The sequence below is a fragment of the Staurois parvus genome, unplaced genomic scaffold (genome assembly GCF_062004578.1).
Source record: "Staurois parvus isolate SC_StPar_1 unplaced genomic scaffold, SC_StPar_1.0 ptg000655l, whole genome shotgun sequence".
In the NCBI taxonomy this organism is placed as follows: domain Eukaryota; kingdom Metazoa; phylum Chordata; class Amphibia; order Anura; family Ranidae; genus Staurois; species Staurois parvus.
In genome coordinates this window covers 1,206,822-1,227,132 of record NW_028318451.1, presented here as the reverse complement: position 1 = coordinate 1,227,132, position 20,311 = coordinate 1,206,822, and the positions used below count along the sequence as shown (strand labels likewise).

Below are 20,311 nucleotides of genomic sequence, written 5' to 3'. Positions count from 1 at the left end.
ACTTATTGGGATTTTTTTTTACCAAAAACATGTAGCAGAATACATTTTGGCCTAAATTTATAACTATCTTTGAGTTTACTATATATTTTTTATAGCTGAAAAAAATATTGTTTTTCTTCAAAATTTTCTGTCTTTTTTTGTTTATAGCGTGAAAAATAAAAAGCGCTCAGGTGATCAAATACCACCGAAAGAAAGCTCTATTTGTGTGAAAAAAAGGACGTAAATTTCGTTTGGGTGCAGCATTGTATGACCGTGCAATTATCAGTTGAATCAGTGCAGTGCCGAGTAGCAAAAAGAGGTCTGGTCATTAAGGGGGGTAAATCCTCAGTAGTGCAAGTGGTTAAGATCTGTTTTACCCTTAGGCGTGAAGGGGTTGATTTGTGCACCAGAAAGCACCACAGCCGTGGTAGTGTGAATGGACCCAAGTGCCTGTCATGTTAGGTAGGCATTAAAAATGCAATTCAACTCCCTGTTCTTACCACCACTATTCAGCCCATGTGAACGAAAATGAAAAAAATATTTAGTGTAAGATTTTGCATTTTTGACACAAGCATAGGCCACAATCAAGAAGATACGGACTTACAATTTGTCTTCAGTGGTTTTATTTACTTGTTCTTGATTAGAGAAATTGGCTGCTATTCGCCTTAAAGGAAAAGAAAGTCATACAGTAGTAAACATTTAAAAAAGTAAACTTTTATTAAACACACATAATTGAATAAAATACAGGGCATAACTAAAATTTACCTGTGAGGTTTGCTTGGGGGAACTGGGGTTCCAGTGCATGAAGGCTGAACTGTTATCTAAGTAAAATTAAAACTTAATTTTAGAAAAGCAATTGTTTCATGAGAGCCTAAAAATTAAAAACAGCTCACAATTCGTATACATCTCCTATTAGCCAACCAGCAAATAGCACCCCATGTCTAAGTGAAGTCAAAATTAAAAAACAAAAACAAAAAAAACACTGAAATCATCACAAGGGACATTTTACAGTCAGTAGGATGTGTCTCTTCTGCTGATGCCTGTTCGCTGAAATTCTCCTTCATACATAAAAGTGTGTGTGTAAAAAGGGACAGCGTAGTGAAAAAAAATAAAGCAAACCCCTTATGTACTCTGCAGATGAACACTAAGATTAATTCACAAAGAATAAACAAAACACAAACAAAAAAAAGTGAAGTGCTATAAGTGAGACCACCATAATATATAAACAGCAAATAGCTACTATTGTAGTGATTTAAAACTGAAAAAAAAAATTTTTTTGGAACTTTTAGATATTGCAAAAAGTGAGACTACCCATACAATCAAAAGGCTTCAATCAACACATGCAATGCTAAAAAATGTCCATAAAAACAAACAAACAAACAAGCTTGTAACATATAATCTTTCCAAATTCTTCCACCAGTCACACAGGGTTTTCTATGCTGTGATTAGATCACAGCTGTCACATGGTACCTGGACCAATCACAGCACCCTGTGTAGCCAATCACAGATCACTAGTGATCACATCTGTCATGAATAAAACCCATTCATGACAGTTGAAAACTTTGCTGTTACAATGATCTTTATTGCAATAGCAAAGTGTAAAAAAAATCCCTGATCACACTCCTAGAGTAGTACAGTGTTAAAAATAATAATGAATGCCAAAATTGTTTAAAAATGAAAAAAAAAAAAGTTTGAAAAATGTATTTTTTTATTTTTTTTTAACACACCATCACCAGTCACCGTGGTGTCTTTGATTGCCACCACACCAGTCATATGATGACACTGTACTGCACAGGTGACAGTATGTAAAAACAATTGTGGAAAAAAAAAAACACATTTTATTCAATTTATTCATTTTAAAAAAAATTACAATTAAAAAATTACAATTTAAAAAAACTTGCCATGCCTCTTACTAAATGCTTCAGTTTGTATACTTTCCAAAAAGAAATGAGATGGCTGATGAGGCAAGTCAGTACATCAGAATTAGGCCACAATTTGGATTGGGACTTTTTAGGCAAACCCAAAACAAATTGTTGGGGAATTTACCTCTGCATATATAACTTTTGGGATGTTGGCAACCATGGAATTAATTCAGTGCTGGGTCCATTTATTGCTCTGGACAAAAAAAAAGTTCAAAAGAAGAGACCACCAGTCTAAATGACAGGGAAGGCTCAGGTCTTGTACTCTTAATTCTGGAAAAAGGGATACATTTTCTATCATAAGGATAAGACTTCCTAGTCACAGAACCAATCTTATGGCAAGATAGCAAAGCTAAAATTAGGCGGACCTGCCCTGAAGAGATCCTAAAGGGGAAAGTACAGTGAACAAGTGGAATCCCCCCTGGAAAAGAGGGTATTGGGCAGGACTGAGTACTTTGCATTCCAACAGAATCACCACTCAACTTGAAGGGTGAACCAAAATCCATGCACTCAGAATCTACAGCAAGGGTACTAAATTAAAATTCACAGACATCCGATTAGTAAAATTTTCATCCAGTCGAGGTCTGAATTGCATATTTGTGTGATCCTACACATCACAGCTCCCCTTCGCTTATATCACAATCCTGTTGTCGCATTAGTGTCATCAGTCTCCCCCCTACCAATCCCCCCTTTACAGTCTTGTCTTGTTCACTTCATATCCTGGTTTCCCCACCTTCACATCAACCCCCCCCCCCCGCCCCCACAGCAGTATCATCTGCCCCTATCACATAACACAAACTCACAACATCCCCCCCCCCTTTCCACAGCGTTTCCTCTGCCCCCTTATCACCCCACCAACAGCATTGTCCTCTGCCCCATTTCACATCATTCCTCCCCTCCCTCCACAGAGGTGTCCTCTGCCCCCTTTCACATCACACCCTCTACCCCCACAGCAGTCTCCTCTACCCCTTTTCACAGCACCCCACCCACAGCCATGTCCTCTACCTCCCTTCACATCACAGCCCCGCAATGATGTCCTCTGCCCCTCTTCATATCACTCCACCACAGAAGTGTCTTCTGGCCCTTCTTTCAAATCTCCCACCCACAGTGGTCTCCTTCTCTGCCCCCTTTTGCATCATCCCCTTCCCCCACAGCAGTGTCTTCTGGCCCCCTTTCATATCAACCCCCCACCCAGCAGTGTCTTCTGCCCCTTTCACATCAGTTCCCCACCGCCACAGCGTCGTCCTCTGCCCCCCTTTACATAACCATGTCACAGTGGTGTCCTTCTCTCCCACATCACATCACCCTCTCTGCCCCTCTTCACATCTGCCCCCTTCCACAGCGGTGTCCTTCTCTACCACTTCACATTCCCTCCCCCCACCAACCAAGTCCGCTGCCCCTACCTTACATGAGTACACAGAGCAGAAAGCAGCAGGCAGGACAGCTCTACATGGAGGGCAGGAGCAAGTGCTGCCGGAGTTAATTTTTCATATTAACAAGCTGGTGACTGGTTGCTAGGACCACCCTTTGCCCTAGCAACCAATCACCTAGTTAACTTTAAAAATTAACTAAGCAGATCCTGCCTTCCATCCAGAGCTGTCCTACCTCCCGCTCTGCTGTGAGAAGGACAGCAGTGGAGGCTGGAGGAAAGAAGCAACTCCTAAATGGTGGGACCGCAACTGTCCAGATGGGACAGTGACTCGGTCCAGATTCAGACCAAGGTCCATCATTTAGGGATGCCTGTTCTGGAGCATGTCTGTTGAGTGACAACACTGCTTAGCTACCCAATTAGTTACTTCACATATGATTCTAGGAATCAACCACCTTGTTCCAAATTAATGCCATATTCTCTCTCAAGGAGGGGAGGGATAGACAACTCAAATCCCCCAATAGGAGCTTTTCATTGATTGGGAGTAAAAACGAGGAAAGAATCCTAAAAAACTTCTTCAAAAGGCTGTAAACGTCTGTAGGCAAAGGACCCCACACTTGGCAGTCAGATTCCATGGAGACCTCCAGGCTTACAATATCCCCCACAGGAGGCACTTGCAGCAGGATTCTAGTGTGGTCTACCTGCTGACATTCTAGAGGAGTACAGGGCCCATCCAGTGATGGGCAATTCTTGCAAGTATAAAAAGTGGGGAAAAAAAGGTGGTTAACTCTCATATCTTGATGGGGAGATCACAAGCTGGGAAGATTCAAAAAGGAGTGACATCAGTAAAACCAGTGTGGTCAATGGGGACACACTCAGCACCATAAATGGGAGGGTTTTAAGAGTTCCCAGCTACTCTTTAGAGGGAAAAAAAAAACGCACAATATCTTTCATCCTCAGACCTTCCCTGCCTCTCCTGAGAGGACTGTCACTCCTTGGAGTGACAATCAGAGGAAGCATGGTTGACAGCTTTATCAGGATTCACACCATATAAGGCCCCAGGCTCGGATGGGTTTACCATTACTTATTGTAAGACATTTGCTGACCCTCTTGAGACCAGTTTTATCAATATCCTGCATGGGGAGCAACTCTTAGATGACACTTTGTGAGCCACAATCACTGTGGTACCAAATAAGGGTAAGGACCACAGACAATGTGCTAATTTCTGACCCATTTCTTTGCCAAATGTAGATTTAAAGTGTTTTACTTAAATCTTAGACTCTAAGTTCCTTACTGTTAAACCCAACAAGATTAACCCACACCAGGCTGGCTTTATTCCATTGCAGGAAGCAAAGGATAACCACAACAAGTGCTCCAAGTTATATCCATTGTGAACATAAGCAGGATTCAGAAAAAGCATTTGACTGGGTGGGCTGATCCTTTATGATGGCTGTCCTCTGCGATATGGTTCTCGGCTGGAATTTCCTCAAGTGGATGAAGGCAACTTATTCCCATCTAACAACATGAGTTAGGATTAATGATATGCTGTCTAAATCCTTTGTGCTTCAAAATGCACCCAGACAGGGTTGCTCACAATCCCCCCTTATACTGACCGACTCTGGAGCAATTGCTAAGCTGGATCAGGGCAACTCTAATATTATTAGCAACATTGTTACAAAAGGTGGGGAACATAAACTATCAGGTTATGCAGAGGACTTCCTGTTTTTCACCGCATAACCTCAGACCTCTCTAACTTACCAGTGGGATATCAAACATATAGCGGCCTTTCAATTTCAAAAGTAATCTCCAAAAATCTAAAGAGCTGAAAATTACGTTCCCACATCCGTGCTTCAGTCCCTCAAAGCACGTTTTCTGTTTAAATGATCTCAAACACATATAAAAATACCTTAGAATTTTTTTCTTTTAGAGGATATGTTTAGCTCCAACTTTCTTTCCATTTCTACCTCAAATTCATAAAGATCTAGCTAGATTGTCCTCCATACTTCTTTACTGGTTCGGAAGGAATAATGTACTTAAAGTGAATGTATCACACAGGCTTCTGTACATCTTCCAGACTCTTCCAATCTGGACCCCCAAAATATTCCTCTCAGGTAAAGTGGGAATTTAGGAAATTTTTGTTTGCCAACCAATCCCACAGAATAAGCTCTCTTCTATCACTACCCAAGGTTAAAGGTGAAATATCCCCGCCAGAGGTCATTAAATATCACAAAGTAGCCCATATGAACTGCATCTTAGACAGGTGTAAAGTTAATTCCAAAAAATGTTGGGTCCATATGGAACCGTGTTCATTCTTAATTTTACCAGCTGAGTAGTGGAATGAGACCAGAGATCCACATGGTGCAGTAGGAGCAGAAGTAGCAGCAGCAGCAAGATGGTGCCTCCTCTAGGCTGAATTGCAGGAAAGAGTGTGCAGCACTACACCTAACAGATGACATTAGCACTAAATCCCGCAGTACACTGGTGGTACTGGGAAATTTTAAGTCCAGGATCGACCCCCATTCCCAGAGGAAAGACGTGTATACTTAATACTTCTAGACATTTGAATAGAAGCTTTTGAACCTGTCTTCTAGAGATACAGTAACAACCACCCCCTGGAACAAGAGAGGATTCAGGGTATTCTGCAAATCTGACTGTCCTTGGGCAGATTTTGGTTGATTTGAGAGCAGAAAGCGGTGAAGGGGTAAGAGTTTTGAACTCCTTTAAAACCAACAACTGAACACACCAGGTCTAGGATGTCTGAGACAAAGCAAACTGTATCAGACATCCCAGCACCCTTAGGAGTAACAGTGCCCCTTCAATGGGAAGAAGGCTTTGGGGAAGCATGGGTTGGCTTTGTGGGCCAAGTCGTGTGCTGAAAGGAAGGGCTGAACTTGGTGGAAGCTTAGGTAAACGTTGAGCTGCTCTGCGTCTTGGTGAGGTAGAGGCTCCCGAGGAAGGGGGGGGGTAACTTTCTGCTATGAAACAACCTGCCACCCAGTCACATCTTTGATGAACATGTCGACTGCCTCACCAAACAGACATATTGTCTTCAAAGGGCATACATGTGAGGTGTCTTTTACGGGCATCTTTAGCTCACCAGGCTTTACGTTACAAGTTTTTTTGTATGTGGATGGAGATTAGAGCCATACTGGAGATTTGCATCATAAGCGGTTCTAAAGCATCGACACAAAAGAGCCATGCAGAAGGGAATTGCTGTAAATGTTCTGTGAAAGCCTGGTGCTTAAAGACAGGATCGTGTCAGTTGGTCATTATCTTAATCCAGCTAGTTGCTGTGTGGTAGACAGAAATCGCAGCTGGTTGCAGAGCTAGGCCTGAAAGGCTAGAGAGCTTTTAAGAGCTTCTGAAACGTTCTATAAGCAGAAACTTTGAAAGGAGGAAGGAACATCTTCAGTTGGAAGAGTGAGGTTTGTTTAAGACTGAGATGGTAGGGTAAACTACCAGAACAGTCCATTTCTTTGTGAACTCTTTTTCCACTGGCTGGGGAGTCTGACAATGATTTTCAAAGGAGTGACAATCTTTCCTTGATTGACCCAACGATCATAAATTGCCCATTCTATTTCTTCATGAATGGGTAATGTCTTTTTAGCTTTAGCCGACTTCTTTGTACCCAAAGAGACATGGCAAGACAGAAAAGATTGAAGCGCAACAATGCTGAGAAGCTTTTGCGCACAGAAGTGCGCATATCCACATTGGCAAGCATACGGTGTACAACCGAAGTATCAGGTTTAAAAAGGAGTGTGGGGGAGAGAAATTAATTTATTTTTGGTATTTATATAGCACCAACAATTTAAACATCGCTTTACAAACATATTGTACATTCACATCAGTCCCTGCTCTAAAGATGCTTTAAAGTGTAAGGTCCCTAACTCCAACCATTGAACCAATGGCCCCAGTGCTGCCAGGCAGAAGTGCTAACCACTATGATTCTCTGAGGCCTCCTCTAACGCCACTCATAGGTCCTCTTCATTCTCATCTATGTCTGCTACTTCTAGGGTGGCCACATTGGGATCTAGCTCAGGTAGGAATTGGAGATGGAGCCTGGTGGAACTGGAGATGGAGCGTGGCATTTTTTTAAACCCTGGGCAGTGATGGCTTTATTAAAGCTATTAGTTGTCCGAGAAAATGCAGGTAGGCTGCTTGTTGTTTGCTAGAGTAGTGTTAAAATCAGGTCCTGCTATGGTGCAAGGAAAACATTGTAACTGCGTGATTGCGTGTTGTGCTGGCTGTCGACAGAGCAAATGCTTTCCTGAGCTTTTGCCATTGCTTCCTTTCGCCTAGTTTCCGCCATTGCTATGGATAAGGGTATTCCCCTGTGGGGTATTCACAGAGTAGGGTCCGGAAATGGGGTAAGCATGTCCAAGGAGGAGTTTTCAGCAACCTGAGTGCAGACCATCCTGAAACAAAGTTCTTGTGGTAAAAGGGAGGGTGGAAGTGCCTTAATAGCGTATAAAAGGACACAAGATGGAAGTGGCAGGAAAGTGTGTGGCATGAGGTATGATGTCTCTTCTGTTCAACCTGAGACTAAGCTCTGAATGGTTGGATTTTATCAGCAAATTCGAAAAGTTTACACAGTGAAAAGAATAAATGTTCAACATATTCCTAGTTTCTCAATAGTTTTAACATATAATGTATACTATTCAGGATTGTGGGGCTACAGTAGCAGTCCAACAAACAGGGTGGCCTTTTTATGTTGTTGTCCCCATATAGCAGGGGTAGGCAACCTTTCAGAGGTTGAGGTCTACCTGGACAACATGAAGTAAAGCAAAGGGGGGGGGGGGCGGATTACTAGTCGGCGCCCTAAAGAAAAGAAAAAAAAAACCCACACATCACCCCCTCCACAGTAGTGTCCTCTGTCTTCCTTTACATCACCCCCCCACTGTGGTGTCCTGTACCTCTAGTGCAATGTCCTCTGCCCCCATTTCATCACCCCCCCATTGTAGTGTCCTCTGCCCCCCTCCTCCCCACAGTTGTGTCCTGTACCCCCCAAAGCAGTGTCCTCTGCCCCCCCTTCACACCACCCCCCCACTGTTGTATCCTCTGCCCCCCCCCCTTCCCCCCAGTAGTGTCCTGTACCCCCTAAACCAGTATCCTCTGCCCCCTTCACATCACTCCCCACTGTGGGAGGTAGAGAACACTGCTATGAGGGAGGGTAGAGGACATTACACAAAGTGTCCGGTGTCCTTTTCTCCTAAGCCACCCTCCCACAGCGTCTCCTAAGCCCCCCCCCCCGTCCCACAGTGTTTTCCAAGCCCCTCCTCCCACAGAGTCTCCTGTGTCCCCCCTTCCATAGCGTCTCCTGTGTCCCCCCCCCCCACAGCATCTCCTGTGCCCCCCTCACAGAGTCTCCTGGGTCCCCCCTCCCACAGAGTCTCCTGGGTCCCCCCTCCCACAGAGTCTCCTGGGTCCCCCCTCCCACAGTCTCCTAAGCCTCCTTTCCAGAGTCTCCTGTGTCTCCCCTTCCACAGTGTCTCCCCCTCCCACAGCCTCCTGTGTCCCCCCTCCCACAGAGTCTCCTAAGCCCCCCACTTCCAGAGTCTCCTGTTTCCCCCCTCCCACAGAGTCACCTGTGTCCCCCCTCCCACAGTCTCCTAAGCCCCCCTCCCACAGAGTTTTCTAAGCCCCCCTCCCACAGAGTCTCCTAAGCCCCCCTCCCACAGAGTCTCCTAAGCCCCCCTCCCACAGAGTATCCTAAGCCCCCCTCCCACAGAGTATCCTAAGCCCCCCTCCCACAGAGTCTCCTGTGTCCCCCCTCCCACAGTCTCCTAAACCTCCCTTCCAGAGTCTGTGTCCCCCCCTCCCACAGTGTTTCCTAAGCCCCCCCCCTCCCACAGAGTCTCCTGTGTCCCCCCTCCCACAGTCTCCTAAGCCTCCCTTCCAGAGTCTCCTGTGTCCCCCCCTCCCACAGTGTCTCCTGTGTGGTTGCTAGGACAGCCTAGCAACCAATCACTGAGCAGCTTCCGACCCCCTCCTCCATCCAGCACTATGCTGCCTCCTGCTCTCCACTCTGCTGGTAACATGACAGCAGCGGAGGTTGGAGGAAGGCAGAACCGCAGTCACGATTGACCTGTCTGCTCTCCGCGATAGACGGGTTGCCAACTTCTGCTTTATTGGGTCCAGAATTCACTTGTCACAGTGGGCATACCCCCGAAGGGGTCTTTAAGGTCTGTGTCTCATAGAGATGGACCACAGCACTGAAACTGTATAACACCCTGCAGCTAACTACACACACAAGCTTTGCCAGTGTCCAGTCATCTGAAGGTACCAGTCTATGAATATTCTGTGTCCTGTACAATTAGTTTATACAATCTTTCAGTGGAGTTTAACCGTTTCCCATTTGGTCACTGCACTTAAACGGCCAGGTCGAAACTTTGATGTTCTGAGGGGACGTTCCTGCACGTCACTCAGAACAATGGCGCATGCGCGGCCGCGTGTCCACGCAGCTGCGCGCTATTGGTGTGTTTGTGTCCCCTGGACACATTGCAACACCACTCAGCTAAAGAGCTCTGTGCTTGGCCCTACTAATCACATGATAGCTGTGTCCAATCACAGCCATCATGTAATGTAAACACAGCTGCCCGTCAGTTGATTGGCTCTGCTTCTCCTCACAGAGAGCCCATCAGTGAGGAGAAGCACAGCCGATCTGTGTTGCCATCAAGTGATCCAGTGAGTTTTCAAGCACACACACACCGATCACCCAGATAGTGTACCCCACACATCTGTCACAGTGGTCAGCCACATCTGTTCCAGTGATCCACATCTGTCAGTGTACCAGTGGTCATCCACATCTGTACCAGTGATCCACATCTGTCAGCCTACCAATGGTCATCGACATCTGTATCAGTGATCAACATCTGTCACAAAGTACCAGTGTCATATCCACGTCTGTACCAGTGATCAACATCTGCCACAGAGTGCCAGTGTCAAGTTCACATCAGTACCAGTGATCAACACCTTTCAAATTGTACCAGTGTCAAATCCACATATGTAACAGTGATCAACATCTGTCACACAGTACCAGTGTCAAATCCACATCTGTACCAGCAATCAACATCTGTCACAGTGCACCAGTGAACAGCAAAATCAACATCAGCAATATGAGCAGTGCAGCATCAACGTGTCTAGAAAAAAAAAATATACAGTAGTTAGGAGGCTTCCCAGATTCCGAGTATGAGCCAGTTTAAAGTAGTGGGTCAGCAACAGATTCAGAGAAGAGAGTCCAAGGAGGTTCAGGAAATCAGCAGAGGAGCAGGCATTCACCAGTAGCGCAGTGGCAAGTACAAGCAGCACAGCGCTCCCAGAAGATAGGCAGGCATCCACCAGTAGCGCTGCAAATTCTAGTGCAGTGGCAAGTACAAGCAGGGCCGCATTCCCAGATGACAGGTCAGGCATTAGTAGCTTGGTGTCCCTCCCACAACAACGAGGTAGAGTCAATACTAGCCTCCCAGGCGTTCTTTTATATCCCACAAGGCTGTCTGCTAATTTGGCAGAACCTACAATCCCCCCTTTTACAGCACAGCCAGGCCCTCGGATACAAGCAGAAAATGTTACCCCAATTTATTTTTTTTGTTTATTTTTTACTGATGGTCTGCTAAATTACATTGTGGAGCAGTGTAATCGCTATGCTAGCCAATATATTGCCAGCAATCCCAATTTGTCTTATGCCCGCCCATGTGTGTGGAAACCCCTCACCCTTGGAGGAATTTAAAATTATTCTTGGGCTTACTCTGAACATGGGACTGACGAAAAAAAATTAAAAGTCCATGTCTACTTGTATACCCAACCTATACATCATATGCCAGTCTATTCATCTTGTATGCCCAGAACACACTACGAGATGATAATGAGGTTTTTACATGTCAATAATAATACCCAGTGCCCACCTCAAAATCATCCTGATTATAACAAACTTTAAAATTCAGCCACTAATCAACTTTTTTTGCAGTACCTTCAAGGAAATGTTTACTTCCAACAAAAATATTTGTCTGGATGAATCCCTGGTCTACTTCAACAGAAGCCCTAAAGCCTTGGCAATAAAAAGTACATCCCTAGTAAATGGGCCAAATATGGGGTAAAATTCTACAAGGCATTAACCAGGGCCGCAAGATATACCTACAAAGTCAAAATTTATGAGGGAAAGGACAGCGAGCTAGGCCCCCCTAGGTGCCCTACCTATATGGGGAGAAGAGGCAAAATTGTTTGGCAACTTATAGAACTGCTGTTTGAGAAGGGTAACCATCAGTATGTAGATAATTTATACACAAGTCTCCCACTATTCCGCCACCTCTATCTAAAGAAAATTGGCCTGTGGAAGAGCACAGGCCAACAGCAAGGGCTTCCCACAAAGATTATAAAAGGTTTGCCATCTACTTGTTTCAGTTAGCCCTGTACAATTCGTTTGTCATCTTTTCTAAGTGCACACAAAGATCCCTAACCTACCTGAAATACCAAGAGGACATTGTTACAGCCCTTCTCTATCCGCATGGCCACGCCCCTGAACAAATTCGCTCCGATTCAGCGACCAGACTCCATGAGAGGCATTTCCCTGATATCCTCCCTCTTACACAAACAGGCCACAGGCCCTCCCAAAAAGTGTTCCGTATGTTCCAGTTACGGAATTCGCTGTGACACCCGATACTACTGTCCCCAATGTCCCTCCCAGCCAGGTCTCTGTATTGGAGAGTGCCTCTGGATCTATTACACACCACTACACTATTAGTGAAGTATATGTAAAGTGAAGATATTTTTCCAGTGTCTGCTATTTTCCTATATGACCTGGATTGTTTAATCGACAATGCCTCTGCTTGCCGTCTGAACTGACCTAATACTTTTTATGGACGATGCCTCTGCCTGCCACTTGAACTATCAACCACATTTCTGCCCTCCACATGAATTGACCTCGGCCCGTTAATCGACCATGCTTTCTGCCTGCCTGCTGAACTGATCTTTTGCCCTGCCACTGTATTAGTGGGATTCAAGACAACACAGAATAGATTTTCGGAATGGAGAAAACTATGTTTTTGGTTTTCTTTGGGTTTTGTGATTCTCGGATTAGGGTCTGCAGACCTCAGGTTTTGGAGAGATTTGGGTGGGAAGAAGCCTCTCCCCCTGTGTCCAGCTCTTACCTAATCGAGTCCCCAAGCCTGATGTTTGTGCCTGCTGCCATCTGACTCTGGCCTGTTAATCAACCATGCCTCTGCCTGCCACCTAAACTAACCATACCACTGACTGCTATCTGTACTGCCTGTTATGGACCATGTTCCTGCCTACTGCCAGGATCAATACTTTGGCTGTGCTAACCAAGTCTCTGCCTGCTGACTGGACAATTCCTTTGGCTGTTGCTGGCCACATCTCTGCCAGCTTCTTGGATCAATGCTTTGGCTATGTTGGCAATATCTTTACCTGCTGCCTTTACTGACTATGGACAGTATTCCTGCCTGCTGCCTGGGCAATTCCTTTTGTTGTCACTGAACATATTCCTGCCTGCTGCCTGGACCCATGCTCTCCTCTGTGGACAACTTCACCTCTTAAAACCACAGGTAATCTGTTTATCCTTTGCTCAGCAGAATGTATTTTGGGGTGTAAGTCTGGGTATGTACATGCTATGTGTTAGAAGCCTGCAGCTTCTACTTGGATGCTGGGCCTCTGGATGTGGCCAGGCTGTGGAAAAGTCTTACACATGTGGTATCCCCATACTCAGGAGGAGTAGCAGAATGTGCTTTGGGGTATAGTTGCAAGTATGCATATACCATGTGAGAGAAATAATCTGTTAATATGACAATTGTGTGGAAAAAAAAATAATTTTATTTACCTTTTTCATGTTGCAAAGAATTTTGGGAAAAAATTACAGCTTCAAAAAAAAAAAAAAAAAAAAAAAAAACAACTCAACTTGCCTCTTACTAAATACCTCTACTTTCCAAAAAGGGGTCATTTGTACTGTCCTGGTTTGTTGGTTTCTCAAGAAATGAAATAGACCATCAGTACATCAGGTGTGATCAATAGTCAATGACTGGTAAAATAGCTTGTAGACTAACTTTCACACAGACCAAATAATATACACAGATTTGGGTTATTTTTACCAAAGCAATGTAGCAGTATAAATTTTGCAAATAAATAATTTTTCTTCATAAAATTTGGCCAAAAGTATGAAACAAAGAAAATGTATTTTTTTTTCAAATTATTTAATTTTTTTATTTATAAAAAACCCAGTGCTGATTAAAGCGATTCTAAAAAAGGTAATTTTTTTTTAAATAATAAACATGTCTATACTTACCTACTGTGTGTAGTGGTTTTGTACAGAGCAGCCTGGATCCTCCTCTCCTCGGGTCCCGTGCAGGCTCTCCTGGCTCCTCCTATCTGTCGGGTGCCCCCACAGCAAGCAACTTGCTATGGGGGCACCCGCTGCTCCGTGTATCCATTCACACATGGAGCTGCGGCTTGGCCCCGCCCCCTCTCTTCTCATCAGCTGACTAATTTGTAATTGACAGCAGCAGGAGCCAATGGCTCCTGCTTGCTGCCTTATCAATGAGGAAGCAGAGACCTGGGACAGTCGAGGCTGTCATTCACATCGCTGGATCGCGATGAGGCTCAGATAAGTATTTAGGGGGCTGGAGGCACTGCTGCACACAGGAGATTTTTTTACTTTCATGCATAGAATGCATGAAGGTAAAAAACCTTCAGCCTTTACAACCACTTTAAATACCACCAAAAGAAAGCTCTATTTGTGTGAAAAAAGGACAAAAATTGGATACAATGTTACACGACTAATTATCATTCAAAGTGTGAGTGCTGAGAGCTGAAAATTGGTCTGGGCAGGAAGGGGGTAAAAGAGCCCTGTATTGAGGTGGTTAACCGCTTCACGTCTGCCCTGTAATTCTGCCCTAGAAATACTGATTTCCGACGACCTTTGACGGGGAGAAGAACTGTTTTGTTTACTAACAGTTTTCCTCCCTGTACACTCAGGCACACTGCTTTGGATGGCTGTGCACAGCACAGCACAACCATCCAAAGCATTGTGCTTACAGTGAAGCACACGGACACAGCCCCCTAGTAAAACACTGCCAGCACACAGTTAACCCTTTGATCGCCCCTCATGTTAACCCCTTTCTGCGCAGTGCCATTAGTACAGTGACAGTGCTTTTTTTTAGCACTGATCACTGTATTGCTGTCACTGGGGATGTCAGCGACACCAAGTCAGTTCCCCCTAGTGTCAGAATGCCCGCTGCAGTCCCGCAATGAGTCGCTGATCGCCACCATTACTAGCAAAGACATGTAGCAGAACACATTTTGGCCTAAATTTATGACGAAATTTGATTTTTACTTTTTTTACTAGACATGTTTAATAGCAAAACGTCAAAAAAAATTGTTTTTTTTCCTCAAAATTGTCATTTTTTTTTTAATAGCACAAAAAATAAAAAATGCACAGGCGATCAAATACCACCAAAAGAAAGATCAATTCGTGGGAAAAAAAAAGGACGTAAATTTCATTTGGGTACAGCATTGCATTGCATGACTGCGGAATTGTCAGTTAAAGTAATGCAGCGCTGTAACGCATAAAATGGCCTGGTCAGGAAGGCAAGTGGTTAAGAATAGACATATAACCTCCTACAACACTAATAAAACACTGAAACATGCTGGGGAGAGAAGGAGTTATACAGGGACTGGCTTACAATGTTTTTTGTTTGCCAATATCTTAGCCTCCTATAGGAAGTAGTATAATATCGCAGCTGTAATATAATTCCTGTGTCTTTACTGGACAATAAAGAAAGTAGATTTATAATATTTATATATTTTGTTAAATAATTGTGGTTATTTGGCATATATATATATATATATATATATATATATATATATATATATATATATATATATATATATATATATATACACATATAAATAAAACATCCCACAGAGTAAAATCATTCATCCAGACTGCACAGATTTACTCATATTATCTAGAACACTACACTTCCGATGATAGTCGGCTCCGTCTAATACCCAAAACGTGGTATATTATTCTGAAATACCTCAAATAGGAAAATTGACTGGATGTTGGCCATTAAATGGAGGTGCCAACTATAGGAAGTCATAGTATTTAGGAAAATATGGGAAAACTTGTGCAGCCTGGATAAATGCTTCATACATCTATCCAAAGAATGTTTTATAAATAGGCCCATATGTGGCATATTTTTTCCTTTGATTGTTTCTTTATTTAGAAATATTTTTTTTGCATCTGAATTCTTTGGATACAAAGGACTCTTTTCTGATGTGTAGACTTGCAGCTGTCATTAGCACCTGCATTGTAAAGCCAAGCTTCGCATATACTAGTTGTTAACTTGTAATCATTTGAAATTTTGTGAATAAAAATGTTGTCATTTTTTATCTGAATACTATACAAGACATGTTTTAACTTTGCTGTATCAGATCTGCTACTGGCCTGACAAAGGGCTTCTGTCAGAACCTATTGCCATTTGTATATATTCTATATGAAGAAGCAGCTCTACGTACACACACACAATGCATTTAAGTTGTAAAATACCAGAGTCACTACTTACTGGCTTTGAAGGTATATTTTCTGACATCTTTAGGCTTGAACATGTTTTGTTGGCACTACAAAAGAATATCGAGACATACCATCATTACTGATAAAAAGTTGCATTATTCTTAATACATAAGAAAACCTGGCATGTCTGAGAAATAAGAAGAGCCCACAGTCATTTAGCTTAGTGAATGAGGTGAGGCTATGTGGACTTTGATCATCCAAGCATGTGTAAACAAAAATAGAGATCTATTTTCCCTTGCATGTGATTGGGTATTTTTCGCAAAAAGTGAATTTTTACTAAGCTAGAGGAAAATCCCTTCCAAAGAAAACAGCCTATTTTCCTTTTGTAAATGAACCCCATAGCATCTATCAGTGTTTCAAAGAAATCCATAGCAGCAGATAGACACAAGCATAGTTACCTTGTTTACTTTTTTTTGCCACATTTTCAAGACCCATCCAATATTTTTGCTTAATTTCAGTGAATTATTTCAAAGCTCTGTCAAGTAACATTTACAGTGCCTTGAAAAAGTATTCATACCCCTTGAAATTGTCATGTTACAACCAAAAACGTAAAAATGTATTTTATTGGGAATTTATGTGATAGACCAACACAAAAGTGGCACATAAAGGAGAAGTGGAAGGAAAACAATAGATGGTTTACAAAATGTTTTACAATCAACTGAAAAGTGTGGTGTGCATTTGTCTTCAGCCCCCATTACTGTGATACCCCTAACTAAAATCTAGTGAAACTGTCTTCAGAAGTCACCTAATATGTAAATAGAGTTCACTTGTATGTAATTTAATCTCAAGATAAATACAGCTGTTCTGTAAAACCCTCAGAGGTTTGTTAGAGAACATTAGTAAACAAACAGCATTGTGAACGCAGATCAGGGATAAAGTTGTGTAGAAGTTTAAAACAGGGTTAGGTTATAAAAAAAATATCCCAAGCTTTAAACCTCTCACGGAGCACTGTTTAATCCATTATCCGAAAATGGAATAAGTATCGCACAACTGCAAACCTACCAAGACATGGCCATCCACCTAAACTGACAGGACGGGCAAGGAGAGCATTAATCAGAGAAGCAGCCAAGAGGCCTTTGGTAACTCTGGAGGAGCTTCAGAGATTCACAGCTCTGGTGCAGAATCTGTCCACAGGACAACTATTAGTCATGCACTCCACAAATCTGGCCTTTATGGAAGAGTGGCAAAAAGAAAGCCATTGCTGAATGAAAGCCATAAGAAGTCCCATTTGCAGTTTGTGAGAAGCAATGTGGGGGACACAGCAAACATGTGGAAGAAGGTGCTCTGGTCAGATGAGACCAAAATTTAACTTTTTGGCCTAAAAGCAAAACGCTCTGTGTGGCAGAAAACTAACACTGCACATCACCTTGAACACATCATCCCCACTGTGAAACATGGTGGTGGCAGCATCATGCTGTGGGGATGCTTTTCTTCAGCAGGGACAGAGAAGCTGGTCAAAGTTGATGAGAAGATGGGTGGAGCCAAATACAGGACAATCTTAGAAGAAAAACTGTTAGAGTCTGGAAAAGACTTGAGACTGGGGCAGAGGTTCACCTTCCAGCAGGACAACAACCCTAAACATATAGCCAATGTAATGGTTCAGATCAAAGCAAATTTAAGGGTTAGAATGGCCCAGTCATGACTTGAAAATTGCTGTTCACAGACACTCTCCATCAAATCTGACAGAGCTTGAACTAATTTTCAAAGAATGGGCAAAAATGTCACTTTTTAGATGTGCAAAACTGGTAGAGACATATTCAGAAAGACTTGCAGCTGTGATTGCAGTAAAATGTGGTTCTACAAAAGTATTGACTCGGGGGGGGGGGGGGGGCTGAATACAAATGCACGCCACACTTTTCAGATATTTATTTGTAAAAAAATTTGAAAACCATTTATCATTTTCCTTCCACTTCACAATTATGTGCCACTTTGTGTTGGTCTATCAAATAAAATCCCAATACATTTAAGTTTTTTACACATAAAGTTTTTGGTTGTAACATGACAAAATGTGGAAAATTGTAAGGGGTATGAATACTTTTTCAAGGCACTGTAAGCTGCTTTACCATACAGAAACAGAACATGGGTCAGTTGACTAAATGTTCTTTGTATGAGATATTTGTGTTATAAGTGTCAATTCAATACTGGTAAATAGCACAAAAAAATGAAGTATTACATTAAAGTCAATCCACTTAAAAAAAAAAAAAATTAATCTATTATCACCTGGTCTAGCCCGTCGCTATTTAACAAATGTATTCATTAAGAACTGAAACATTTAAAACAGCAGGCATGCTGGAAAAGAGGGAAGGCAAGCATGCGCACTCTCCCCTCTCCCTACCTTCCACTCCTGAACCACACCATGCTCTCAACACGGGGGAGGGTATCATGTTAATGAAGACAAGGGAATATTTCCTAGAACCCTAGCCTGATGGTTTTCGAGGTCTGCGAGCCTTTTATTTAAATAAAAAAAATGTCCCACATTGTACATCCATCATTAATCACATCATCCAGTGATGCAGGTCCATGTCAATCGCTATGAATGATGGCCACAGACCCAACCAAAAGAGACAAAAAATGGGCACCCATTGAAATATGCCGGATCCTGTGGATTCCCTTGTGATAAAGTAAACAAAGAGGCAAGGTAACCTGGGTAATGTCATTGACGAAATAGGCATATTTAGTCAATGACTTAATTGGCCTAATATAGGCATGCCTATATTTAGCCAAACTTATCTCTGGGTCCCCACCACTAAAGTAAACAAAATTATATTGACCCCTCTGTTCACTTTAGTGGCAGGGACTTGGAGATGCAAGTCCAATTCAGTCACTCCCTTCTACACAAGTTACATTTCTGGGTCACTGCCTCTAGGGTAAACAAAGGGGCAGGGTTCCCTAAGTAATGTCTTAGACCAAATATGAACTTTACTTTAGCAGCTGGGACTCAAGACGTCATTCAGCACAAGAGAAGTGACAGGATCAGATGTGTCTAGGAGGACATCAGGGTTTATCTTTCTTACATTCAGGCTAGCAGCCATTATTCATCATGATTGATCACAGATGTACACTGTGGGAATTTTTTTTTAAATAAACTTTTTTAAAAGCAATCACCCAGTGTGCATGAGACCTAAGCAGTGGCAGAAGAACTGCTAAATGTTTTACTTCCCAATGCTGCTGGAGGTCTAGTAAGGCCTGGTTCACACCAAGTGAGGCCTTGTTCACACCAATGCAGTGTGCGGTTTGTCTGTTTTGCAGTGCTTTTTGCATTTTTTTTACATGCATTTTTAAGCATTTTGATAATTTTTTTGTACACACGTAGTAAAATAAGTGAGCGCTAAAGGTTGTTGCAGCTGCTGAACACCAAAAGGCACCAAACAACCTCAAAAAAGCTAGATAAACAAAGGGTGCAGCTCTAAAGGATCATATACACAGTATATAAACAAATAAATGGTTAATCAATCTGTGACTTTGTGTGCTCACTAGTTTCTATTACAACTATATGTAACACACCATAGTGCATAAATAAAGTGCAAAAAAAGAACAGTCCACACGTATTGAATATCCGTGTCACTGCGCCGTGACTGTTAATACACGTGAGTGTACAGTCCACAATATCCCAGTAGATGTGGTGTGAAAGAGATCACAAGGATCCTATTGGTATATTCAAAAGGTGATGGTGTCCAAACTGATAAAAGGCTGCGCACTCACCAGATGCACAATCAGTATGCGCATGTAAGAGATAACTCCTCTTAAGCTATACATGGGATTCCCTCTGAAGTATGGTCTGGTCTGCCGCTGTGTCTCTGCTCACTCAGAAAACAGGTATGGCACTCACTTCCTTAACCATGGCTCTGCAGGTGGCGGGAAGCTCACAAAAGAGCCCCAGGAAAAAAAAGGGAGGCCAAATAGTGTGATACTGCTATTACTGTAGTGAACTTTATTAGCAAGCATAAGGAATATAGGTAACAGCTACTGACCAGATATGGATCCAAGATGGCCGCCAGAACCCACTTGGTGCTGGCGGCGTGACGTCACTGCACTGTAGCTCCTCCCTGACGCGTTTCGTGCAACCGCACGTATTCATAGGGGGTATGCCTACAGTGCAAGACGTCAAGCAGTGTCCTTTTATAGCACAAAATGGCGCATACGCGATTTAGCGTGCGCCATCTTGGCAACGAGAAATGTCTCCAGAAGCGCCATTTTACCGGAGTGTTCTCATGCGCACTCGCCAAAGTATCCGAGATACGGGCGCAATCCGGCGCCAAAATAGAATCATTTGGTGCATGCGTCATAATATCGGAGAACAGAGAAAACATTCAGTTCCAACCAGACCACCAGGGAAGAATATTGTAATCAATACTGAGAATGGAATATCATATTAGTGTTCCAAAAGCGATTGCTATCATATACAAACTTAAAAGGGGAATGTTTAATGCGAGTCAATAAGGTGACCATCGCACGCATACGCAG

The 20,311-nt window shown here is 42.9% G+C and overlaps 1 protein-coding gene across 1 annotated transcript in view; it reads right to left on the bottom strand.

The window, feature by feature from the left end:
* The window catches only part of LOC149448846 (interferon-induced, double-stranded RNA-activated protein kinase-like), a 175,280-nt gene that overhangs the window by 85,807 nt on the left and 69,162 nt on the right, over positions 1–20,311 (bottom strand). Inside the window, exons 9-11 of the mRNA XM_089694190.1 lie at positions 15,840–15,894; positions 745–800; positions 584–643 (exon numbers count right to left, since the gene is read on the bottom strand). Of these exons, the coding sequence (XP_089550316.1) occupies positions 584–643; positions 745–800; positions 15,840–15,894 (171 nt within the window). The remainder of the gene's footprint in view (positions 1–583; positions 644–744; positions 801–15,839; positions 15,895–20,311) is intronic.